The sequence below is a fragment of the Meles meles genome, chromosome 9, assembly GCF_922984935.1.
Source record: "Meles meles chromosome 9, mMelMel3.1 paternal haplotype, whole genome shotgun sequence".
NCBI classification, from domain to species: Eukaryota; Metazoa; Chordata; class Mammalia; order Carnivora; family Mustelidae; genus Meles; species Meles meles.
This window is the reverse complement of record NC_060074.1, coordinates 66,615,931-66,643,689: the sequence shown is the minus strand read 5'-3', so window position 1 is coordinate 66,643,689 and position 27,759 is coordinate 66,615,931. Positions and strand designations below refer to the sequence as shown.

Here is a 27,759-nt window from a genome sequence, read left to right as displayed (position 1 = left end):
CCCTCTAGAGAAAGAGGGCTCCTTTGATTAATTTCAATGATTTGACAAAGGCTCCTTACAATTTTTTTTTTTTAAATATCAAAGCAGTAGCAAAAAGCAGGGATGCTAGAGAAGTTGCCAAATTGTAGCTAACCAAAAAATCAGAGAATATCCTATTTGAAAATTTCAAAGAGGTTTTTCAATGAGTACAAACAAGGAGAAAGTCAATAAATGAACAATTTATTTACAAACTATTTAAAACTATTTCCTTAAAAAATAAATGTATTCTTGCCAATACTATATTGAAATTATTTATAAGATAGTGCCCAAAACATTACATAGGGGTTGATATACTCTAGAGTTAATTATAATTTTTAGGTTTTACAGAAATGGTCACTTACACATGACAAGTTTTAGGGTTATGATTTATATTAGAGTTGGCTTACATTTGGAGCTATTTGTTAATTTATTTAAACCAGACTTTTATAATCAAAAAGGCAGTACTTTGATTACTCTGTAAGAATAGTCTTAATTCTTTTAAATAATACTTTCAAAACATTAAATGGTGCTGCATAAATTCTTTATTAAACTCAACATGATACAGTCATTTAATATCTGCAGACTAATAATTTACAAGCACTAGGTACAAAATAAACATATTTACAAACCAGATACATTTTGATTACAATTTTAAATACAATTTTTAGAAAAGTGGCAATAAAATCTTAGATAAATGAGTTTTTCCTTAATCATTAAAAAACTCTTTTTTCAAAGCTTTTTCTGTAAAAGTAAAAACTATTCTATGCCTTATAGCAGGCAACTAGTATCTTTAATCTTGAGATATTTTTAAATAGAAATCCAGCTCAACTCAAGATCAACTCATTACTTCCCAAAGTCCCTGTAGGGTGAATCCATCCTTCAATTTCTCTATTGCAAGCCCCAGTTCTTCTGAAAATACAGGTTCACGATCTTGTTGCTTTTTGGGAGATAAGAGGATAAGATGGGAATAGAGAAGGTGGGCAAGGAAGAGGAAAAAAACAAAAGATAGGTTTCACATAAGTTTTGTGAATACTAAATGTTAGAATATAGAAAGTTTTTTTTCAAATACTATAGATAAAATGTCCTTACCTTATTGCCATCAGCAAAATAAGCCTAGAAGACAAAGAAAATTCTATTTCACATACTTGACATGTAACAGGTCAGTGAACTAAGGAACAGGTAACTAATTTACAGAACAATTCTGTAACTAAATGTATTTTACATTCTGTTACTGTATGTCTAATGGTCTTCTCACCTATCTTTACTATGGTAGTAGCAGATTTCACTTCTGTTAATCATTAGTAACAACTACAAGAGTTATGTTTTGAGCTCAAAAATGTACTTTGTAATTTAGTATACAATTAGCATTGTTAACTTGAAAGGAGATAAAAAGAAGAATGACTTAGAAGCTATAAAATTTCATCCCTACTTTTGGTTTAGGAGAAGGTGCTGGCAAAACAAAACAAAGCAATCAGTGCTTCAATGTGTCAGCAAATGCTGTAGTTTATAATTAAATATTTTATACTAATTTCACACTTGTTTAAAAATATTTATTTCCAGAGAGTTATGCTGGTCAGATTCATACATTACACTATATATAAAGCATTAGTATTATTTTGGCTATGAAATCATACAAATTTGGAAATAGGAAAGCTCATAGTTCAAATATAGTTTTTAATATAATATACCAATAAGTTGAAAGAAAGTCAATCTTGTAAAGATTAATAATGAGAAATATATTTTACATTAATTTAATTAATTATTTAACCTGTTCTATTATTCTAAGGTATGAAAAAATTTTCACAGATCTGAAATCCTCTGAAAAATAGTGTTCTCAAACTATTTCCCAGTTTGGTAATTTAAAAGTAATTTTAAACAAAGAAAAAATCCTTAATTTAAAAAAAATTACATTATAACTCATGTTTAAGATAACTCTCAAGTTCTATGGTGTTTTATACACTTAAGCCATTACTTAAACATGACTGAGATTTTTAAAAAATTGTAAGAAATTTAGTAGCTCTTCTTTGTCATGCTCACCACAAAAGCGTCCGTGTGATCATCAGAGTCTATTTCTACATCATCTTGAATCTGTTCAACTGTTAGAGCTTCAAGGGGCTGTGGCTAAAAATCAGTAGATATTAAAATGCATCAAGGGAAAAAAAGTATTGAGGAGACAATATTAATTAAACAAATAATTTTAATAAAATGTGCTGTGAGAATTGTAAATACTTGTAAATGGATAAAACAATTGAAAACTATTCAAGTCTTAGAAAAATCATTGTATAATTTATATTCTACTAAAACTAACTTGAGTAATAAATCAGTTAAATCTAAGCTTTTAAATCTGAAGTCAGTGTCATTAGAAGTATTAATGTGACAAATTTATACAAACTTAATATGATACTTAGAGATATCCTTAAAGACAAACTCTCAACGGACTTAATCTGATTTTCTTTCACACAGTTTAAAAAAACTAAGTTTGGATATAGCAAATTTTCAATTTTCTTCAAAACAGTCATTAAATAGAACTCATGAAAAGTAAAAGACCTAAGAGTTGCATGGAATATCCAATGGTAAAGCAGAATAAAATGTGGTACCAATATTAATTCATTTTTCAAATGTTTTAGTATTTTTGGTGTGTTAGGCACTATGCTAACACTACCAAGTAAAAACTCCCTGTCCCTACCCACAAAAGGTTTGTAATCTAGTGGGGGTGAAGAAAGAATAAAACACAATTACAGATAACTAAATATTAGGTTGGAACATATAAAATTACCATTTCTTTTTTTTAGTAAAAAAATGATCAAATATTAGTATCATATGGTTTAACCTATGAATAGCAGTTGTAACAAATGTACTATCCATTATAAGAGAAAGGTTTAGAGATAGTACAACTTCTGGCTTGTAAATCCCAGAAACTTTCATGAAGAAAAGAATGGCATGTAATCTAGGCCTTTTAGAATGAGGATGACTTCCATAGGTAGGATTAGGGGAAAAGGTATTTCTGCCAGAGCGGACCAGCATCAGCAAAGGAGAGAAACCACAGAATGTGGCTGAAGAATGATGAATAATCCAGTATGGTCAGAACAGAAGAGTCCCATGGGACAGAAGAAGCTATGCAGGGCTATTGTACTGAACAATCCCAAGGAGCATCATTCACACTAAAGTCTGTGTTTACTATGTTCTCATAGCTGAGCCGTGCACAACCTGCAAAACCAGACACTGTGGCTGTGCAGATAAGGTAGAAAATGTAGGCTGCTGTCCACTGAAATTCTTTAATACCAGCCCAAAGAATTCAGACTTTATCTACAGGTAATTGGGTGTATAGGGTAGAAGTATAGTGCTCAACAAAAGTGACCTGACGTGCAAATCTGAGGATAGCCTCAAGTGTTTCAACCACATTCAGAGTTGTGTGACAAGTTTTGTGTACAAGTAACTTAACCTAGCTAAGCCTCAGTCTCCATAACTGTGAAATAAGGATAATAATAATGTTATACTTCATAGTACTGTTGGGAGGACTAAATGAGATAAATGATGCATACAAAGCTCTTAAAGCAGTGAATGGGAACAACAGCTGTTCAATGCAGACATTCAGCATCTATGAATATTCACTAAAGCACCTATTATGTGCTAGTTCTAACTGCTGGAAATACAGGGTCAAAGATAGTAGATGAAAATTCCTGACTTTATGGAGAGTATTTATAGTGGAGAAGACTTACGAGTGTTATCAAAAACAAAGCGAGCAAGCAAACAGGGATAAGGAACAATAAAATGATGTTTTAGGCTGCTGTTTTAGATGGTGCTCAGGGAAGACCTCCCTGAAGAGGTGGCTTGGCATAGGGACTTACATGAGATGACAGAGTGGGTTATTATGGCTGCTATTATTACATACTAGGGGCCAAAAAAGAAAAGAAATGAAAGGTAGAGAGAGAATGGGTAGGAGAACTAACATACTGAGTATCTCATGTGCCGGGAATTTCATGGATATGATTAATAAGTTTGTGAGACAGATGATCTTCATTTAAATTTTTTTTTTTTAAGATTTTATTTCTTTGAGTGAGAGAGAGAGGGAGTGAGAGAGCAGGAGCAAGAGGGAAGGACAGAGGGAGAGGGAGAAACAGACTCTCTGCTGAGCAGGGAGCCTGAGACATGTGTCTATCCCAGGACTCTGGGATCATGACCTGAGCTGAAGGCAGACACTTAATTGACTGAACCACCTAGACACCCAGATTATCTTCATGTTATAATGAGAAAATTGAAGCTCAAATCTACCTAGAATCACAAATAAATGGTGAAATTGGGATTAAAGTCAGGTTTGCCAGGTTCCAAGAACTAGGTATGTTCTACAATATTATTATGCAAACGAGAGTAATAATGGTAATTGTGGTTTGAGTGAAAATAAAGGGATAGGAAAAGGGAGGAGACATTCATGATTGAATGTATAAAATAAGACAATCAGGAAAATAAAAAATGAAATCTCTGAGGTTCTGAGCACAGCTGACTTTGCCAATGCTAAAAATAAATAAGTAGAAAATAAATAAATATATCAGTAGGATGGTGCTTTTGAGAAAAATGATATAGCATTTTAGGTATGCCACGTTTGAGATACTCAAGTCCCGGTGTATCTTACAGATTTAGAAAATTATTTACTTAATTAAATTACTAGGACAAACTTTTAAATAAGAAATTCAATTTATGTTGTTTGGAATGCTCATTTATGTGAAAATATTCAAGAATATTTAGAACCATGATCATCTGAGAGAATGTGTCAAGATCAAAATAAAGTGGGAGTCATCTACAGCAGCTTAAGTTGAGGGGCGCCTGGGTGGCTCAGTCGTTAAGTGTCTGCCTTTGGCTTGGGTCATGATCCTGGAGTCCTAGAATCGAGCCCCGCACCGGGCTCTCTGCTCCGAGGGAAGCCTGCTTTTCTCTCTCCCTCTCCCCCTGCTTGTGTTCCCTCTCTCACTATGTCTCTCTCTGTCAAATAAATAAATAAAATCTTTAAAAAAAAAAGTATAGGTTGAGGAAACTGGAAGAGGGCTGATATTCCTGAGAATATACAGAAAAGGCAGAATGAAAGGGAGAGTGTTGAAAGAAATTCAAGTTGGGAGGAAAACAGATAAGGATGATTAAAGATGTGAAAAACATGAGTGTATGTCTGATACAGTGTCAGCAACCCAGACAGATGTTTCAGCTTGAAGCGAAGGGGGATATATAGAGAATATTGTAGGAAGAGAAAAAAAACTAGCAAGAGTGCTACCAGGCAACAAGGGTCTGTTTGAAGTCAGAGGGTGTGAATTTGAACTTAGCTGTCCAGCCCTACTTCCTGATCTTCTCGGGTCACATGCTGCAGTCCAAGAGCAAAAGAGATATAGATAATATATGTGCTATGTGATAGGGCTCAACATGCTGAGCACCAGCAGGGACGCTGTTGAAAGAGTGGGTGGCAAGGGCACCATCATAGTGTACAGTGAGGATGCCGGCAAAAGAACACACAGCAAGGGAACCTGAGATAAGAGTGGTCAGTGAGGCCACCCAAGACAGAACCTCTGGCCAGAGTACCGCTGATAGAGCAGATAAGAGTGGAGTGGCTGGTGAGAACACCAGTGACACACCAGATGACAAGTGTTCCAGCTGGAGAGGCTGAAGAGTAAAGTCAAAGGAGAGCTGAGGGACTTAGAGAACAGGGTGGGTTTGGTGTCTGTGAGGCCTGTAAGGTTTGCCCAAATGGTAACGGGAGGCAGAAGTGGAATAAAAATAAAACAGTGAGAGACTGAAGTCTCTCTGTCCACATCACAGGAGCCTTGCACATGGACACTTCTCTGGATAAGCTGCTCACCTAGAAGGCAGGAATGAATGATGAACAGCCAGTGTGAAGACAGGTAGATGGCACAAATTAGTGATGGCCAAGGGGTCATGCTCTCTGAGCAGAGTCTGTATATCCATCATTTTAAGCACAGTTCAAACTTAAGTTGTTCACAGTGTGTTTATATCCGTATTTTATAGAGTGTGTGAAAGCAAATCAGCAAACTGTATTTTACATAGTGAACAAATTACCTTTTCTTCCATCTCATAATCCACTCCAAATATAGGACTGGCAGAATAGACTTTGTGAAGTGAATTGATTTCCTTAACTGATTCTTGCAGTTTTTCCACAGGATCTATTTTAAAGCCAAGAACATATCCTCCACTCTGTAAGAAAAAATAATGAAAAAACAAAAAACAAGCATGGGGAATGGGTATTTATACTATATGATAAACTATACCCTATTGTCTAATGTTATTTCAGAACTCCATACGTAAATTGATTTTTTTTAATTAAAATTTTTGTAATGAAAAACTTAAAGCATATACAAAAATAGAAAAAAAAAAGGTACAGTAAGTGTTCATGTAGCCATCAACCAGCTTTAATAAATAGCAACATATGGCCAACTCTCTTCCATCTTTAACCTCCCCTTTCCCCAAATCTCCTCCCCTTACCCACTTAGGATTATTTTGAAGCATATCCAGATACCACATCATTTTTACATATAAATATCAAAGATGAGACTTTTAAGATTTAAGAAAATACACTATAGATTGTGAAGGCCAATGGAACTAAGTTTTTCTTAAGCTAGACCTTGAAAAGGAAAAGACCATATATCAGAAGAAAGGGAATGGTCCAACCGAGGCTAATTCCTTGAAGAATTAGGAAAGAAACCTTAATAGGTTGTTGTTGAAAACTGTTAAAAAAATTAAGTAGCAAAAAAAAAAAATAATTAAGTAGCAGACTATAAAAGGTGAAAGCATCTGCTTTAGGTTGAGAGCATATACTTTTGAGTTTAAATTCAGGTTTTACAACAAATTTGCCAGCTATATGATGCTGGGAAACATACTTTTCTTAGTCTTTTAAGCCTCAATCTTCTTTTTAAAAAAAAAATATTTATTTATTTATGTTCAGTTAGCTGACATATAGTACATCATTAGTTCTTTTTTTAATGGTCTTCTGTGTGATTCCTTCCTTCCTTCCTTTTTTTAAAAATTAACATATAATGCATTATTTGCTTCAAGGGTACAGGTCTGTGAATCAACAGTCTTACACAATTCACAGCATTCACTATAGCACCTACCCTCTCCAATGTTCACAACCCAGCCTCCCCACCCCCTCAACAACTCTTAGTTTGTTTCCTGAGATTAAGAGTCTCTTATGGTTTGTCTCCCTCCCAATTCCATCTTGTTTCATTTTTTCCCTCCCTACCCCCAACAACTCCCCGCCCTGCCTCTGAAATTCCCCATATCAGAGAGATCATATACATCATTAGTTTTTAATGTAGTGTTCAATGATCCATTAGTTGTGTATAACACCCAGTGCTCATCACACCACGTGCCCTCCTTAATACCCATCACCTGGCCACCCTATCCAAGCCTCAATTTTCTAACCATAAAAGTTACCAAATTGTTATATTAAATAAAATAATGTACACATGATATTTGATACAGTTCCTGGAACAGAGTAAGCACTCGGTAAATGGAAGCTACAAATCTGCAGGCCAGGGGAAAGGAGTGAGTAGACATTCATATTTAAGTTAGAATTTAGAAGAACACTGATTTTATAAATAAGTGTATGTTTTATTTAAATGTGCTTCTGCAAAGATCTGGCCTAATGGGGAACAGGAATTATAATTAGATATAGTATAATCTGCATGTGAGAGTATAAAATCTCAAAGAGGGTGCATGTGTGTGTATATTTGTATATATCTGTGTTTCTCATTGATATTCTTGTGAGTCAGTCAGACCTGAATCAAAACCTATCCCCACCAGTTACCAGTTGAGAGACCGTGGGCAAGGTTCCTAACTTCTCCAAGCCTCAGTTTCCTTGAATGTAAAATGGGGAAAAATAGTAACTGTATCATAGGGTTGTGTAAAGATTGAAGGAATGCATAAAAAGTACAGTGACTTAACTCTGTCACTAAAAATAATAGTCATAATGATAATAATGGTTATGTCTCTCCAACAAGGAAACATGAAACAATTTTTCCTATGAGTACAATTACAATACGACTTTAAACTCTAACATTTTATAGCTAATATTCTTCTTGAATGTACACTGGTTACTATATAAATAAAACAAAAAATATAGACTGTCACATAGTTTAAAAAATCTATTAAAGATTAATATGGATATATATCTTACCTGCTGAGAACTTTCTATGACAAGAGCTAAACCAAATTTTGAATCTCTAATCTTTATGGAACGCTAGATGTAAAATGGAAAAGAAGAAAATGCATATTTTTATTACCTGATAGTAGTGATTCTTTAGCACACATTTTTCAACTTCTACACAGTAAATGCTTTTCATAATCTAAAGAACAGAATTCTCCCTCTTTCCTTCTTTATAATCCCACAGAGATCAAGTAAATGAAAATGTTCATACTAGAACTAGCCAGCAGACTTGTAAGGAAATACGAAGGAGACATATCTGAAATCTGCACAAAATTATCTGACTCAAATATCCACAATCAGGGAGTATACAACTTTTCTGAGTATTTTAAACCAAAGGCCAGCAATATTTTAGTACTAGAGAGCCAGTGTTTTGAGTGGTTCCCAAGGCTGGGTTAGTTTTTAAAAGTCACATGAATATGACTGTCCTAGTGACAGACTGTGATGATATCAGATTGCAAGTTGTTTGGACAAAGCTGAATTCATTCCAGAGGCCATACTTGGGAACTGTATTCTTAAATAACAAAAAGCATCTATCTGAAGAATAAAAAGCACAAGATTGTTTACTACTCAGTAATTTTGTAGTATAATAGAGATTAGGTCAGACGAGCTGTAACATATGTAAACCATATAAAACAGCAATGAACAATACAAACCCCAGTTTATCAAATACCTACGTAGATTCTATCATATCTTCCCAGCCACAATTATAAATTATTGTATTTCTTTGGATGGCCAGAAATTATTTTTTTCCTACCAGATTCTATGATTTTCTGTTTAATCTCTATCAGACTGAAACTTTGATGGCAGGAACAGTGTACTGGTTCATAATTCTCACAACTGTATTCCTGGCACCTAGCACAGCATAGGTGCTAAATACTTGGCAAATGAATGACCTGATATTTTAAAGTAACTTAAAAATCAAACAATTCAGCAAACCATAGGCTTGGGAATAGTTAGCAAAGAATCATCCTTCTTGTAAACCAGGAAATCTTTTTAAAAATGACATCTTCCAGGGCGCCTGGGTGGCTCAGTTGGTTAAGCCTCTGTCTTCAGCTCAGGTCATGATCTCAGGGTTCTGGGATCGAGTCCTGCATCGGGTTCTCTGCTCAGCAGGGAGCCTGCTTCCCCCTCTCTCTCTGCCTGCCTCTCTGCCTACTTGTGATCTCTCTGTGTCAAAAAAATAAATAAAATCTTTAAAAAAAATGACATCTTTAAGATATCGCATACATTGTATCTATTCAATAAATATTTGTTAATGAAACTGCTCAGTATTAAGACTACTCATATCCTGCAATAAGTGTAATTATCATAGGAAAATCACACTGGATTTTCATTAACTATTTTTATGTTCCATCTAATTTGCACTAGAGTCCTATAAGTAATTTCCTTATGTAAAACGAAATTCTTCAGTTTATTGGAGTTTACTAGTTGTTTCACTGAATCACATAGTAGCAGCAGAAGAGAGAAAAAGAACCACCTTTATTCTCAAAACAAATTGGTCTCAAATGTAGTTAGTTCTTATTCTGGATTTTAACAGCTTTAGTTGAACTTAAGCTAAAATCATTATTACTGGGCGCCTGGGTGGCTCAGTGGGTTAAGCCTCTGCCTTCGGCTCAGGTCATGATCTCAGGGTCCTGGCGATGATTGAGCCCCGCATCGGGCTCTCTGCTTGGCAGGGAGCCTACTTCCTCCTCCTCCTCTCTCTCTCTCTACTTGTGATCTCTCTCTGTCAAATAAATAAATAAAATCTTTAAAAAAAATCATTACTACTAAAAACCATCTTTTTTTTTTTTTAAAGATTTTATTTATTTATTTGACAGAGAAATAGCACAAGTAAGTAGAGAGGCAGGCAGAGGGAGAGAGAGAAGCAGGCTCTCTGCTGAGCAGGGAGCCCGATATGGGACTTGATCCCAGGACCCTGGAATCATGACCTGAGCTGAAGGCAGCAGCTTAACCAACTGAGCCACCCAGGCACCCCACTAAAAACCATCTTAATTCCTTTCACCAAAATTGTAGTATGAATCCAGCTTGTATTACACGCTTTATCTGAATACAGTGAAAACAGTTCACTCACAGAATTAAAGAATTCTTTCTGGCTTTAAAAGCAAGGTGTCAAGAGAGCCAAAACAATGTGTGTGCATCAGTGTGCTGAAGCCAAGCAAAGAACCACTTTATACATGCCTCATGAAAAGGTTATGGAAAACTGTAGTAGCTAATGTCCTCTGACTGGAATCTAAGAAGGACACATCTTAAAAAAAAAAAGAAAGAAAGAAAGAAAAAAAAAGAAAGAAAGAAAGAAAAAAAAGGAAAAGGATAAAGAGAGATACATCTTAATCTGCATAGCGACTATTTTTTTTTAAAGATTTTATTTATTTACTGGACAGTGAGAGAGAAAACAAGCAAGAGGCAGCAGAGGGAGAGGGAGAAACAGGCTCTGCGTTAAGCAGAGAGCCCAATGTGAGGCTCAATCCCAAGACCTGTGCTAAGGCAGACACTTAACTCACTTAGCCACCCAAGTGCCCCTGTATGGTGACTATTTAAAATTTTTTTTTTTTTAAAGATTTTATTTATTTATTTGACAGAGAGAGATCACAAGTAGGCAGAGAGGCAGGCAGAGAGAGAGAGAGAGGGAAGCAGGCTCCCTTCTGAGCAGAGAGCCCGATGTGGGACTCGATCCCAGGACCCTGAGATCATGACCTGAGCCAAAGGCAGCGGCTTAACCCACTGAGCCACCCAGGCGCCCCGACTATTTAAAATTTTTAAGTCCAGTATATTTTTCTCTTAATAACAAATTTATAATGGTGGGGCATCCCTTGAATGTAAGTACTGTAGGGTCTTTTCTATGTTGAAACTATAAATTATCAACATTTTAAAAGTCTGCTGTCAGCTATAATGCTGCCACTGAAAAAGAGGGAGACAATTCATCTAGTCTTGAAAGTTCCATTAACTAATGAACAGAAATTATTTATTCTACATTAAAATAAGATCACCAAAATGCATGTACTTACAATTTGTAGATATGGTATGCTGACGTTAAAACTATCATTCATATTTGCATGCCACACAATTCTCACGTTGGTAATAAAAAAGGTTCCTAAATTTCCCTGTAAAAGATAAGAGATTCATCAGTGACCATTTGTTTGAATACTTACTCTTTGTTTTCTAAACACTGGGATAATTCTAATTATCACAGTAGCAGAGAATACCAGAACTGAGTATCATGGAGTATCAATGACTTCATTATTCACTGGATCAAAGAACAATTAGCTGACTGAGGGCCTGGATTCTGAAGTTAGACTATAATCATTATGCCATCAGTACTTACCAGTTGCCTGACTATGGGCAAAAATTTGTTCTTGGTGCATTGTGTCAAATGTAAAGTGGAAATTTGATTAAATAACCCCTATAAATAAAGCCCTTATCACAATGCCTGACATATAGTAAGCATTCTGCAAGTGTTAGATCTTATTACAGCTATTGTTCAAAACCTGGGATTAAGTTAAGACAAGGAAGTTGTGGTAAGAGAAAGACAAAACATATGTGATAACTTCCATTAGTCCACAAGAGATTTTTTATGGCTCTTCAACACTAACTATGAATCAAAACTGTTTTTCAATTATATGGCCCCTCAACATTTACTTATAATTACTCCAGTATGGTAAATAAATGGTCTAAAAAAACTTTAATACCTAGCACATGGCACCAAAATTAGCCACCTTTACTATTTATCCATATCATTATCCACCTCCATTTCTACCTCCTCCCCACCATATACTCCCAGAGGAATTTATTTTATATGTTGAAGTTGGGCATAAAATATTAACTTACAAACCCAAAACCTGGGATGACCAGGTTTGAAACATCAGAAAAGACCAACTATTTCTTAATTATAATTAAGTTAATAAACATATATGTAAGTACATAAATTTCCCTCCTCTACTCTCATCTTGCAAAAAATTGTTATACAAAGAATTTTAGCCCCCTTATTCCTGGCCAACATACCATTAAACGGTACTAAGTCTAACTTTATAAAGAATAATTATTTATGTCATTCTTTCCTCTTATTTTAGAGGAGAGCAACTTGCAAAACTCCCAAGGATTTTTTTTTTAAAGATTTTACTTATTTATTTGACAGACAGAGATCACAAGTAGGCAGAGAGGCAGGCAGAGAGAGAGAGAGAGGAGGAAACAGGCTTCCCGCTGAGCAGAGCGCCTGATGTGGGGCTCGATCCCAGGACCCTGGGATCATGACCTGAGCTGAAGGCAGAGGCTTTAACCCACTGAGCCACCCAGGTGCCCCTCCTAAGGATTTTTTAAATAAGAGAATAGGAAGGCATATTTTATATTTAATAAACAGAAGTTAGGTTAACAATAACATTCCTATTTTCAGTAAAATATTTCTGATAATCCTGAGCATCTTAATTAATCAATTTAAAATGCCAGGTGCGGTGCTAGATGGTAAAGATTTAACTATGAACAGAGTGATTCCACTCCTACCCTTATAAAGCCTACAATCTAATGCTAGGGAACAGAGAAGCTCTGTATTTTAGATCAGGAACAATTTAAAGTAGTAATTAAGTACAGACTGCATAAGCAACACACAGAAGGAAGCTTATAGAAAGTGACTTCTAAGCTACGATCTAAAGTAGGGATCTGTAAACTATGGTTTGTGGGACAAATCTGGCCTCTCGCCTCATTTTGTATGGCCCACGAGACAAGAAGCCAAGTTTCTTGGCCCCACAAACCAAATTTTAGATTTTTAAGTCAAAAGAATAGTAATTCGTGATATGTGAATACTGTACGAAATTCAAATTTCAGGATCCATAACAAAGTTTTTTTGAAACATAACCATGCTCATTTGTTGTCTATGGCTGGCTTCACACTACAATGGCAAGTCTGAGAAGTTATGACAGAAATGGTATAACCTGCAAAGCCTAAAATATTCACCATCTGGTGCATCAGAGTAAAAAGCTTGCTGATTCCTGATGAGGACTTACTCAGATGTAGAGCTGGCTATTTACTACAGAACCATTATCAGAGTTTAAAACTAGAACTTTTCAAATGAGCAAAATTTATTTACAACTTAAGTTTATGATACAATGTTTAGCAAGAAGTTCTTCATTCAAATGCTGTAACTTTACCCCAGTGGTTATCGGTCTAACCGAATAAACTATTCTTACGTAAGAGAAAATTTTTCTTTAGAAATTGATGTGTTACTTATTCCAACTTAGATGTTTTAAATGGTCATAACTTCAAGAGCAAATGAGAAGTCATGATAATGGATATAGGAATCACCAAATGAGTTATACGTTTAATTCCATAAGGATCAGATTTTCTTTTTTTTTTTGAAGATTTTATTTTTTTATTATTATTTTAAAAAGATTTTATCTATTTATTTGACAGAGAGAGAGAGATCACAAGTAGGCAGAGAGTCAGGCAGAGAGAGAGGGGAAGCAGGCTCCCCGCTGAGCAGAGAGCCCGATGAGGGGCTCGATCCTAGGACCCCGAGATCAAGATCTGAGCAGAAGGCAGAGGCTTAACTCACTGAGCCACCCAGGCCCCCCTAAAGATTTTATTTTTAAGTAATCTCTACACCCAAACATGGGGTTTGAACTAACAACCCTGAGATTAAAAGTCACATGCTCTTCCAACCAGCCAGCCAGGTGCCCCCAAAAGACCAGATTAAAAGTCTTCCACGACTGTCCACTTCATGACTATCCTTCATCAGTGTAAGCTATCAAGGTGATGAGAGTAGCGCAGCACGCGGAGAAGAACATAGTTCTCAGATGACCTAGATGTGTGAAGTCACTTAATTCTTTGGGGCGTGAGTTTTTAATCGATAAGTGAATGGAGACTGAACTAGATAATCTCTAAGGACCACGCTAGCTATAAATTCTATGTACAACAAATGTTGCTAAAAAGAACATAAAACCATAAAAATATGAAAATCAGAAAATTATTTTATATGAAGAGCTACAATACTAATTTATCAGCAGATATAATGCTAATTTTAATAGAGTTAAGTGAATATTCAAACTCAATGACAAACGGGAAAGTGATTACCAAAGCACTGACCCAAAAGGTTCATTAGCTTTTTGCACAATACCTGATCACTGGATAAATTCCATACTCCATTGACTTTATCATATACATGTTCTTGTGGTAATAATCGTAGTTGCTTATTTTGAATTAGTGCACTTCTCAATTTAAAATCACGATACATTTTAGAAGTTTCATATGCTCTATAAAAAAGAACAAAGACCAACCCAAACTGAAAATGTTGTTTTCCTAGGTTATGTTTACTTATCTACCAAAATATACAGTTGTTAATACTTATGTATATCATTCAAATAATTATAACAAATTTAAAAATTTACTTTTCAATAAATTTGGTGTCACAGTCTTTTGTAGACTATCATTTTAGGGTAGTATTTACATATTTTATCTCAGTACCTATTTTTAGAGGTCTAATTTTTTTTAAAGATTTTATTTATTTATTTGACAGAGAGAGACACAGTGAGAGAAGGAGTAGGAGAGGGAGAAGCAGGCCTCCTGCCAAGCAGGGAGCCCTATGTGGGACTCGATCCTAGAACCCTGGGATCATGGCCTGAGCTAAAGGCAGACACTTAACAACTGAGCCACCCAGGCGCCCCTAGAGGTCGAATTTTTAAGACAACATGTATCATATAGCACATATGAGAGGAAACATCTTCTCTTTAAGCTGAAAAACAATGCTTGCATATAATAGACTTGGAAATTATTTTTCCCTATCAAAATCCTTCCCTCCATTTCTGTTTTAGTCAAAGGCACCTTTTAGTCAAAGGCACAATTGGGAGTCCAATTAATTTTCTCATTGCAACTGCAAACATGCTCATAGCTACCTCTATACAGAAAATTGGAATAAATCTGTACCAATCACAAAAGGGACCCTAGGACAGTGTGTATGCATGTGCAAATGTTTGTGTGAGTGTGTGTATACATTTATATATATATAAAATCCCTCTTTGTTTTCTCTTCATGCCTTCCTATTGATAAATAATAAATACTGAAGAAAGTTCTGTATTCAGAACTTTCTTCAGTATTTATTATTAGTTTTGATTAGTTTTTTTAAAGATTTACTTATTTGAGAAAGAGCACACACAAGCAGGAAAGGGGCAGAAGGAGAAGAAGGAGAGGAATAGAGAGAATCTCAAGCAGATTTCCTGATGAGTATTGAAGCCCCATTATGGGGCTCAATCTCGCAACCCTGAGCCAAAATTAAGAATCGGGATGCTTAACTGAGCCACCCAGGTGCTCCTGATTAGTTTTATTATAAGTTTTTGGATTCGTTTTATTATAACATTTGACTGACTATAATTTTACCCCACAAAATTATAGGCTACTTTACCCATTTAATAAGACTAAAGAATTTTCTTAGCCTGAATAACTTTAAATGTCATTTACATAAATCATAATATTCATTGTTAAACTTATCATTTTAACTTTAATTGAGCTAATATATAAATTGTGAAAGAAGAAGACGAGCATTTGCCTATAAATCTTAATTTCCTTTAGTGCTGTAATCATCGTTTAACCAGTGGACAAAATGGAAACTATTTATGCCGTGAGTTACTTGTGGGAGAACACATATTTATTCTATTGAAGAAAAGCAGCTTATAAGCTCCTTTCATACTCCTCTTCACATTATATTTCTAAGTAAAGTAAAATAAAGAGCTAAGGTTTAGAAATATGTCCAACACAACTGAAAAACATTCATAGTAGCTAAAAAGTAAAAACAATCCAAATGTGTATCAACAACTAGTGAGAAAACAAAATATGTTTACACAATGTAATACTATTTATAATAAAGAATGAAATACTGATACATGCTACAACATGGATGATCAGTAAGTGAAATAAGTCAGCTATAAAAGGTCACTATATTGTATGATTCCATTTATATTTTAAGTCCCACATAGGTAGATCCCTACAGAAAGAAAGGAAATCAGTGGTTGCCAGGAGCTATGATGAGGACAGGATAGGGAAGGACTATGGGGACGACAGGGCTACATGAGTTTCATTTTGGGGTAACAGAAATATTCCAGAATTGGTAGTGATGACAGCTGCACAATCTTGTGAAAACTAAAACTATCAAACTGTAAACCTTATTTATCTATTTATTTTTAAAAAAGATTTTATTTATTTATTTGACAGGTAGAGATTGCAAGTAGGCAGAGAGACAGGCAGAGAAAGAGGAGGAAGCAGGCTCCCTGATGAGCAGAGAGCCCGATGTGGGGCTTGATCCCAGAACCCTGGGATCATGACCAGAGCCAAAGGAAGAGGCTTTAACCCACTGAGACACCCAGGAGCCCCAACCTTATTTATTTTTAAAAAAGATTTTATTTATTTGAGAGAGAGCAGAGAGAGAGAGAGCACACGAGTGGGACGGGTGTGGTGAGAGGGGCAGATGGAGAAGCAGGCTCTCCACTGAACAGGCAGCCAGATGCCAGACTTGATCCCAGGACTCTGGGATCATGACCCAAGCCAAAGGCAGACACTTAACCAACTGAGCCACCCAGGCACCCCTCAAACTATAAACATTAAAATGGTATTTTATATTATATGAATTATATCTCAAAAAATTTAAATGATTATATAGATTAGAAATCATCAACAAAATGAAAAATCAAATAACTAGGAAACTAAGATAAATGTCAATATATATGACAGATGAGGGCATAATTAAGAAATTTATAATAGAAAACTATAAATAGCCAAAAAAAGGAGAAAGATGTCTACATCACTAGTAATAAAGAAATGCAAATTTTAAAAATAGTGTATATACTTCTCTGTGTGAGCATAAATTTGTGTATATGTATAATAGCCTGTCACCTTAGCCAAGCTTTTAAAAAATCATTTTACTTAAGGCTGGTTAAAAATAGAGAGCTAAGGTGCTCACTTCAGCAGCACATATACTAAAACTGGAATGATAACAGAGATTAGCATAGACGCCGTACAACAATGACATGCAAATTTGTGAAGTGTTCCATATTTTCTGCATTTCCCCAACTAATTGCCACCCTTTGTAGATTCACTAGGAGGAAATGATATGAGCACAATGTGCAGCACTGAATAATTAAATTGTGATGTTTTATTAGAAAAATATTCCTGCAAAGCAATTTATGACATGTGATTGAGGCCGAGTTTCACATAAAAAATTATGTGCAAATATGTTGTTTCTACATATCTTGGAAATGAGAAAATGTCAACTTGCATTTCCTTATAGAATTAAAAAAAAAAAAAAAGAGCAGGGCACCTGGGTGGCTCAGTTACTTAAGTAGCTGCCTTTGGCTCAGGTCATGACCCCAGGGTCCTGGGATAGAGTCCTGTGTTGGGCTCCTTGTTCAGCAAGGAGTCTGCTTCTCTCTCCCCCTCTGTCCTCTGTGCTCTCGCTCTCTCTCAAGTAAACAAAATCTCTTAAAAAAAAAAAAGCTAAGGTAGTGTAAAGAATTTAGCAAATGAACAAACCACCATAAAAGAAAACAAAACTCTTTAGGGGAAACACCCAGACATGCCTTCAACTGCTAGTAAAATAATCTTTTTTTTTCTTTCTAAGATTTATTTATTTATTTTAGAGAGAGAAAGAGAGAGAGTAGGGAGTGGGGGAGGGAGGGAAAGGGAGTGAGAAACTCAAGCTGACTCTGCATTGAGCACAGAGCCCTAGGTGGAGCTCATTCTTATAATCCTGAGATCATGACCTGAGCCAAAACCAAGAGCTGGAGGCTTAACTGAGCCACCCAGGTTCCCCTAAAATAATCTTTTTTAATTCATTAACTGAATTATCCAACTTCGTTATCTATATTGAATGAACTCTGTTTCACTATAACTAGCTTGGTAGCTAATTTAATAGAATCTTCAAGTAGAAATTTTTATGAATCTTCAGTAGTCTTATGTGTTTTTTTTTTTTTAAAGATTTTTATTTATTTATTTGACAGAGAGAGAGAGAGATCACAAGTAGGCCGAGAGGCAGGCAGAGAGAGAGGAGGAAGCAGGCTCCCCGCGGAGCAGAGAGCCCGATGCGGGGCTCGATTCCAGGACCCTGAGACCATGACCCAAGCCGAAGGCAGCGGCTTAATCCACTGAGCCACCCAGGCGCCCCTTTTTTTATTTTATTTTTTTTTTATTTTTAATTTTTTTTTAGTCTTATGTGTTTTATAAATACTTTCAAAGTGCTTATTAAATGATAATGCAATATGTTCTTCGATATATCTTTAGGATACTGCAATTTTCTGAGCTTGGAGGAAGATGGTACCATACTTATACAATTTACCCTACAAACTTCTAAATCATAGACTGGCCTTAAAATTATTCAATATTCCATAAAGTATTATCATACCTGTGTACTGCAATCACAGAAGTAAAAAGTCTAGGACTTCCAGGAACCAAATTTGTAAATATAAACTCAAAACGAGTACTGTTACATTTTGTTAGTATATAAAGAGCTTCAGTTTGGCCTCGTAATTTCTGTAAGGACAAATTTATTTAAAAGTTCAGATTTCAAGAGCAATTTCTCATTTACAGTGAAAATAAGTCCAATCTCAAATATCTAATGCTTCTTCACTATATATAGTTCAATAAGATTTTTCAGACTTACAGAGTTAGCAGTCCTTGTTGTAATGCTCAATATGCAGTTGTAACCGATAGCTAAAATTCAAAAGCAAAGAATTTCAAGAACATGATATAATAAACTGAAAGATAAAAACCTCTGCATATAGAACTTTAAGTTTTTTAAAAATTAAATATAAAGTACAACTTTAAAACATTTTAATATATTACTACAAATTTAAGTTAAATTATTAAAAGAACTAGAAAGTAAATTCTCTTCTTTGCAAACATTCTTAGCTTCTCTAAGAAAGAAAGGAAGTTTGCTTCTCTAAAACCTATATATTATTATTTACTGAACATCTTAGCACCAGTACCTCTAGAGAAAAAGTCTAGCTGGACAATCTAAAATAATTTTTTAAAATAAGTAAAACAAAATTTAACACAATGGAAAGTTGCACTTTTATTAGAATTTAGATCTCCCTTCTACTGCATTAGTTGAAACAGGTCACAGGAAGTTATCAAAGATACGCAAAGAACAAAAGCATTCAGTGTAAAAGCACTAATCTCGTGTGTGTCCAAGAGACAAAATTGACTGAAAAACCTTTCTTTTGCAAAATAGTACAGTCTGTGGTTAGTCTAGGATTGCTAAATTTTTTTTTTTAATCAGTTTTTCTTCATATTTCATGGTACAGCTTTTTTGGTTATCAAAAGCCACTGTGCAAGTTCATCTGACAAAGTATTTTTTTTTTCTTCTTTAGTGTTCTCTAACAAAGATACTTACAAAGATTGACTCTGGGTAATGCCAAAGAATGCCAGATAATTCTTAAATTTGTTACTAAGAGTCTACCTAAAAGCAAGCAGACAAAAAAGTAGGTTACCTTAAGTAAGGACCCATTTTTGCAGTAGAAAGAGGTAGACATGAAACCTCTATCTCAGGAAGAGCAGTAACCCCCACAGATGTTCTCAGACATTTATCAACTGAACATGTTTACTGCTCTTATCTATCCAGTGTAAGGCATACAATGCACGACTCAGAATCCCAGAGAAACAAAATCTGACAGTTACAGAAGGGATACAAGTCTTCAATGCCAGTAGCTTGGTTTGACTCAAATTAATAGAACTGTGTGCTGGATTTTTGTCTTGGTGGAAGCTGTTCTGGAATTCTGGCAGGTCTTATGTACACAACTGAGAATGAGTATGGGATGGTATAATCACAAAGCCATTTGGTGAAATCACACTACTCAAAGGACTTTCATATATATACTAATCTCTGCCACAGGAGTTTTCTCTTAACAGTTCTCATTTATATGAGCCACACTTACACTTTTTTTCTTTTTCTGCAATAAGCAAAAAATTTTTTGCTCATATGAAATTATGGCCAAGCTGAAGTCCACTTAAGGCCTTATGTTTTTCATTCCTAACCTCAGACTGGTATTCTTACACTGACATACAGTTAGATAAACTTCATTTCTCAAAGTGCATCTTATGAAACAGTAGTACCTATAAATGATCTAGAAAAAAAAAAGTCAAGTAAATCTGAGCATGGTACACTATGTTTCTTACAGATTTATGATACAATTAACATACTAGCATAGCTTTGTGATAATCCTGAATAAAACTCACTTAACTTTGTTTAACCAACATTTCTTCAACAAATTATAACCATAGAATTTTTTTAAAAAGATTTTATGTATTTATTTGATAGAAAGAGACAGACAATAAGAGAGGACATAAAAGCAGAGGGAGAGGGAGAAGCAGGCTTCCTGCTGAACAGGGAGCCTGATGGGGCGCTGGAGTTCCATATGGGGCTCGATCCCAGGACCCTGGTAGCATGACCTGAGTTGAAGGCAGATGCTTAATGACTGATCCACCCAGGCGCCCCCCAGAGAATTCTTTTGATGAGTCATCTATAGCCAGGTAATACTTCTTCCTCCCTGAAAACCCTGAGAATATCCAAAATCAGAGAAACTAAGCCTGTATGAACACTAGAGTAAGATGGGATAAGGCTGTTACCAAAATAAAGGAAGGCATTCTCAAGAGAAACTGTGGAACATAGTATATTTGAAAAAAAGTGAATAACCCAGCATTTTAAGACTATAAGATTCACTCAAGATCATAGGAGAGTAGACCCTGCCTCTATCAGTTGGGGTCAAATGAACAACAGATGGCACATTCAAATCAGAATAACTGAGGTTTATTTATAAAAGGACTTATAAATAAGTCACTTATTAGAAAGGTAGGGGTGTGGGACGCCTGGGTGGCTCAGTGGGTTAAGCCGCTGTCTTCGGCTCGGGTCATGATCCCAGGGTCCTGGGATCGGGTCCCGCATGGTCTCCTTGCTCGGCAGGGAGCCTGCTTCTCTCTCCACCTCTGCCTGCCTGTGTGCTCTCTCTCTCTCTCCTTCTCTCTGACAAATAAATAAAATAAAAAAAAAATTAAAAAAAAAAAAAAAAAAGAAAGGTAGGGGTGGAGTATCAGGAACTGTGTGAGTGTTGCAAACCTATTACCACCCCAGGCCCAGTGGGACAAAGATAGAGAACAGTTAGGCAAATGTGGAAGTCCTGCATGGCTAAATACCTTGAGAAGAAAGAACTGGGGGAATAAATATCCAGACCACACTCTCCTGGCCCCCTTTGATCTTCTGGCTTGGCTCTTCCAACCCAAAGCTAGAGTGTACAAGGAGCTCCTCGACGTAGTATATACAAGTCATTTTCCCTGGGCAAGGGGGAAAGGGTGATGGGTGCTGGGCCTGGAGGACAGATGTAGGCCAGTGGCACAAGCAAGAAAGATTGTGGACAAACTATTCTGTTATTATAGATACACTGATTTATGTTTTCTTACACCATGTAAGAAACATTTCATGTAAGTAACATTATGTCTCCACAACTGGGCTATAAGCCTAGGATATCTTTTGATTCTTTTTGATATTTGTCTATTAGAAGATTCCAGAAAAAATTATAGAGTGGTAAATAAAGCCACTGACCAACTCTAATGACCTATTTTTCTGATCTTGGTACATTTCCTATAAATCTCTAGCATTCTTAGGTCGCCTCTTTCTTGCTGAAAGGCCCCATCCTATTGCTACAAACCCAATATCCTAGGCATGGACTTGTCTCTCTCTGTGTTTTCAAACACCAAAATATAATTGTCTGTTTTTCCTAATCTCAAACACTGAAATATGGCTGTTTCATTCCCATACAGCTTCAGTGCAAAGCTAATCTGATAATTTCGTGTCAGGGTGCTTACAGCTGAAATGATTAAAAGTGCTAATCTTTTGGGGGTATTTATAGTTTTAAATAAATGGTCTCCTGAACTTAATGAATGCCTTAATTCAGCAATTTTCAAACTGCTGCAAAGGAGAGGAAGAAGGCTAAAAGGCAGGACTCATCTTCTTTTTTCTACCTTCTTATTTACCAGAAGCTCTATATCCACCTGTAACATTCCATTTTCTAGGGAATGTTTCTGAGGCGAGTATACATACAGTTATTTTTATGAATAGGAAGATTTCAGGCACTCACTTTTATGGACACTTCTGGTCAGGGAGGTGTTTTGCCCTCTCTATTCCAAAGTGCTAGTATGAGATTCTGCACTCAATGAATACCCAATGAACTGAAAAATGTTCTATTATCCATAGTCTCTGTCTGGACTGACAGATGGACTGTCACATAAGAGTTCCTGCCAGTCTGTATGAGAATCACCAAATTTTCTCTTGGCTTCCTTATTAATTTAGGTATCTAAAGATCCAGGTATCTAGAGATGATTATTCCACACTCGAAGGCTCAAAGGTACAAGCTAAGACTTCTTGTTTGCTGCTAAACCTTCATACCTGACTCTCACCTGGGCCTGACACTAGGAAGCGTTGCATAAATGTGATCTAAGCATTCTTTTAAGTATGGACACTTGCCATTGACAGGATCTTCTGCTGCTGGTAGTGATGATAGGTGCCCTTCACAGGGAAGAAAGGCCCACAACTAAGTGCTGCTCACATTCCACCCCAGAGCAGACCAGAGGAAAGACCCAGAGAGCAAGGGGCTGCTTGAAAGGCTTCAGTGAACCCATTCTCCCAAAAAAGTTAACTGTGTAGTCTCTAAGATTTACTGATCCTTCTCACCTGAAAGAGGTCTGCTCCTTTCCCCCTATTTACTCTTCTCTTTAATAAGAGGTTTATGACCCATCCTCCTAAACCTCCCTTTCTCTAAAAGACCTTTTCAGAGATACTAGACTGGCCACTCATCCCCTATTTTTTTACCCCCAAAACAACAGTAGTGATGCTTACAAAAACTGGTCACTGGACACTGGTTTTATGTACAGCTGTTGTATGCAGTCTGGAATTTTCAAAGTTCTAACCTTTGGGGAATTTGATTTGAGAGGGACTCTAGAGTCAAACTCTGGCTGCTCCTCAATGACATACACAGATATCTCACAAGACTTTTCACTGCTTAACCTACAATAGACTTAACAATACAGTACTAAATTTGCTCTCCACACGTCCATCTCCAGGTGTCAGTCTCAAGGGATTGTGAATTACTCTTGGATTTCTTAAAAGGAAGCATGGCTCCAGATAGCACAGCTATGACCTACTTATGTTCCACAACCTCATATTCTTTTCGTGGGGAGGCAGATTCAAAAGTCAGAACTACCCATGCCCCTTACAAACAGGGATCCTGGAGTTTTAACAGTTATGTTGGAGAAAGCTGGTATCAAAACTGGGACTTACTGGGGCACCTGGGTGGCTCAGTGGGTTAAAGCCTCTGCCTTCAGCTCAGGTCATGATCCCAGGGTGCTGGGATCAAGCCCCACATCAGGCTTTCTGCTCAGTGGGGAGCCTGCTTCTCCCTCTCTCTCTGCCTGCCTCTCTGCCCTCTGTGATCTCTGTCTGTCAAATAAACGAATAAAATCTTTAAAAACAAAAACAAAACAAAACAACAACAACAACAACAAAAAAAAAACACTGGGACTTACTGAAGGACCAAACTTCCAAGGAAGAACCAGTATTCCCTGGCTAAACGTTTTTGTTTTTTTTAAAAAAGATTTTATTTATTTATTTGACAGAGAGATCACAAGTAGGCAAAGAGGCAGGCAGAGAGAGGGGGAAGCAGGCTCCCCTGCCTCATGTGGGGCTTGATCCCATGATCCTGGGATCATGACCTGAGCCAAAGGCAGAGGCTTAACCCACTGAGCCAACCAGGTGTCCCTGGCTAAAGGTTTAATACTCATCTTTTCTCCTGTTTAAGTCTGAGAAAATTCTTATGTGGATTTAACTCTTTCACTGTCACAATTACATTTCTTTTATATCTTATTCTCCAGTTAATATGATTTAACATTCATAAATCAAACCAGAAATATAAAACATATTAGGAAATATACTCACCTCTATCCCCATTATTTCCTTTGGTGTCTTCAATTGAATCTAAACAATCAATAAGGACTTCTCCAGGTCTCGTTTTCATTTGTCTAAAATAAATATCGAGGCTTTAATAGCTACAACTATACCCACTTACAATCTAGTTAGGGAGAGAAGAGACATATGCATATAAAACAACCATCAGTATAAATGATACAGTACCAAATGCTCATGCATTTGAAAATATGGGCTTAAGAACTTTAAGAGTCTGGAGACCAGTGGAGCCTGGAGTAATCAGGGACATGTAGAAAAGCCAGAACTAGGAGAGGTAGGATTTGGAGAAATAAGAGAGAGATGGAGGAGAATGATTAAAGGCTAGAAAAAAGAAATGATAGGAGAATGTGGAAAGATGGGCCTGGCTAGCGAAGAAGATCCATGTTAAGAGGTAGTGAGAAACACGTGCCACTACCTCTGAATGCTTAGTCAGATAGGTATGGGCCTTATCCTGTGGACAATGGAAAACCCTCAGAGGTTTCTGAGTACAGGAAAGGAGGTTAGGCAGTTATGGAAGGAGGAAGTTAAAGCATCATTAGGAATCGGTAAACAATTAGATACAGGGAATAAAAAGAAAAAAAAAGGGAAAAATAGTTTGCTGTCAGACAGAATGTATTCCAGAGTGTCCCAAAACAAACAAGAACCTAGCAGAATAATGTGGTAGAGACTTCTAACACATTCTCCATACAGCTGACCCAATTACCTACTCAAAATACAGATATGATCATAATATAACTTTTCTGCCTAAGAGTCTTCCATGTCATCCCACTACCTCAAAAATTATGTCCAAAATCCTCAGCTAAACATTTTATAACCTGGCTAATCTACCTGTTTGTTCCTCCATCCTCCACTTGCAGACTTTGCCTTCCAGCCAATGCTGTTTGTACTTCCAAGACCCTGCTCCCAGTGTTTTGTTATCTTTTTTTTTTCTGGAATACTCTCCTGTCTACCATGACAAGGCCCTGCCCAGTCTTCAGGGTTGAACACAAATATTATTTCTTCTTCAAGGCATTCTCCAGGCAAAATGAACTATTCTGTTCCTACGATACCCCAGCTCTTTGTTCATTTTTTTCAGGATGGTATTTACCACATTTTTAAAAAGTTAGCTGTCTATGTGTATCTCCTGCACTAAAATGGATGGCAGGTAATCATTTTCTTATTATTTTTGTATTTCTAGCTATCAGCATAGTACCTAGAACATAATAAGCATTTGATAAATGTTCAAGAAAATGGAAATGTTCATGAAATGGACCTTTGCTTGTATTAAGAACCCTCCAAGAATAGAAAAAGTCATAGAATGTGTGCAATCTGTAACCATCGTTTATAAATTCCCTTCCCTCACAACTTCTTAAAGGATCTAAGACCATGTTAGTATTAGATATCAAGACACAACTAAGCCTGGGAAATTATTTCATTTTCTAAGGTTTTGGTCATGATAAGGAATCATAGGAGTGGCTAAGAAGCTTCATACCATTAACCCGAGAAGCCTCACAGTCTTCCAACAGTTAATTTCTCAATGGGCATTTTCCCCCTGGTCTTTGGGTAGGAAAGTTTTAAGTATTCTTTCTTTAAAGCATGACATTAAAAAAACACAAACAATAAAACCAGGGTTTCTGTTGAGAGGTTCCAAAAAGTAGCTCTTTTCTCCCACTGGTGATTTAAATTAATGACAAGATCAAGCTTATCATGGAAGCCAAGTTCTCGAGGTTAGGAATTATGGAAAATGCTTATTCCCACCTCCTTTGGTTTACAAAGACACTGGAGCATAGGATGACGAAGCCTAAGGGTCTACAATATGTGTCGCTATTCCAGACCTAGTTTCAGAACGCTGGTCTCCTGAGTCCCTTCCAAACGTCCCCCCACCACAGCAGAGGGGCGCTCCCAAGCTCTCTTGGGTGTATTGAATGCCCAAGTCCTAGATGGTCCCGGACGTACTTGGACTCAGTTTCCCGCTAGGTGCCCGGGACCCCCTTTCTCTGCCAGGAATTCTCTTTCCCCAGATCTCTGAAACGGTTTCACTGAGACGCGTCCCCTCAGGGGCCGGGCCAGTCTGGGGTCCCCCGGGGACCACAGGCTCAAACCGCCTCCCGCTCTCGCGAGGGCCGTGAGCTGTGGGGCGCAGCCTCCTCCAGAAACCGCGCCGCGGCGCCCTCTAGAGGCCCCAGGAGCGACTCACTGCGAGGAGACGTCGAAGCGGACATCTCGGTCCTCCCAAAGCGCGTCCAGCACCGACATGGTGACCGAGGCCCAACGCGGGCACTCTCCACAGCGGTGGAGGCCAAGTGGCGTCTCACTGGCTCCCAGGCAACGGACTGCCTCTGTCACGACGTCTACGGCGGGCGCCGAGATCCAAGCTTCCTGAGGTAGAGTGCGCGCTCCCCGCCCCCTAGCCCTGCCGCCGCGTCGCGTCATTAACGGGATTTGAGGCTCCAGGCGGGGTTGGGCGGCACGGAGAAGCCAAAGTGGCCCCGGCCCAGGAGCCTGTGCTTGACCTCTGAGTGACTTTCCTAGCCTCCAAACATACATCCTTAAGCCATTCCACCCTCTTCCCCCATTTTGCTACAGTCAAGAAATTTAGACTTAAAACTCTTAAATTCTTTACCTGGCCCCGCCAGATCTGGTCCTGCCCACCTGTCCGACCTCTTGCTAACCCAGTCTTTCTGCCTACATTTCAGCGAGACGGGGAGCCCCCTTTCTCTGCCAGGAATCTCTTTCCCCAGATCTCTGCATGGCCTGGCCTCTGTCACTTAAGTCTCAGCTCAGATGTCGACAGAGGCGGTCCCTGATCTTTCTTTCAACCCTACATACGCTGAGCACCCGGAGGACAGGACTTGATCTCTCTAGTTTGCTTTGAACAGTAGCTGGCGCAGAGTAGGCACTGGAAAACTTTTCGAATGAATTAAAATGCCTTCCTTCCCTCAACTTACGACAATTCTTTAAAGTAGGGGTTTTTAAAGTGTAATCTGGGGATCTCTGGAGCTCCTTAAGGTCCTTTTAGGGCACCTAGAAGGTCAAACTATATGCACAATAATATGAAGACATTCTTTGCCTTTGTAACTTATTTATTCATTGAATGTGCAGCGGCGTTTTCCAGAAGCCATATGATGTGTAATTGTATGTAGAAGCAGGTGTGAGAGTCCAGGTGTCTTCCATTAGCCAGACATGAAGAAGACTTGCAAAAATGTAAAACAATGCTACTCTTCTCACATTTTTGGGGGGAGGGGTAATATAATTTTTTAAATGTTTTCTACTTTGGGCACCTGGGTGGCTCTGTGGTTGGGGTGTCTGCCTTCTGCTCCACTCGTGGTCCCAGAATCGTGGGATCGAGTCCTGCATCAGGCTCCCGGCTCAACAGGGAGTCTCTCCTTCTCTTCCCTCATGCACATTCTCTCTCTCTCTTATCTCTCTCTGAAGTAAGTCAATAAAATCTTTAAAAGATGTTATGTATGTTAACATATAATGAATTTACTACTCTTTAATGAATCAGTAAATGACGTTTTAAATGTCTTACTAAAAATCAATACATATAACCCATATAAACAAAAATTCTTTCAGG

The 27,759-nt window shown here is 37.2% G+C and overlaps 1 protein-coding gene and 1 non-coding gene across 4 annotated transcripts; one reads left to right on the top strand and one right to left on the bottom strand.

Moving 5' to 3' along the window:
- Positions 1 to 275: 275 nt before the first annotated feature.
- BBS5 (Bardet-Biedl syndrome 5) lies at positions 276 to 26,491 on the bottom strand. Of its 3 annotated transcripts, none has more exons than XM_046019214.1 (12): positions 26,380 to 26,491; positions 24,177 to 24,259; positions 19,587 to 19,652; positions 18,855 to 18,904; positions 18,597 to 18,724; positions 14,328 to 14,463; positions 11,230 to 11,325; positions 8,192 to 8,254; positions 6,076 to 6,210; positions 2,056 to 2,139; positions 1,108 to 1,131; positions 276 to 955 (listed from the first exon to the last, which is right to left on the bottom strand). In XM_046019214.1, the coding sequence occupies exons 1-12, from the start codon at positions 26,436 to 26,438 to the stop codon at positions 854 to 856; spliced, it is 1,026 nt and encodes a 341-aa protein (XP_045875170.1). In that variant the 5' UTR covers positions 26,439 to 26,491; the 3' UTR covers positions 276 to 853. The 3 variants fall into 3 exon arrangements, with proteins under 3 accessions (XP_045875170.1, XP_045875173.1, XP_045875172.1); XM_046019217.1 differs by having other exon boundaries at positions 24,177 to 24,309; positions 26,380 to 26,460; XM_046019216.1 differs by lacking the exon at positions 26,380 to 26,491 and adding an exon at positions 26,139 to 26,345.
- Positions 17,152 to 17,256, top strand: LOC123951258. Its single transcript, XR_006820405.1, has one exon. It is a non-coding gene; the product is annotated as a U6 spliceosomal RNA (small nuclear RNA).
- Positions 26,492 to 27,759: the final 1,268 nt, after the last annotated feature.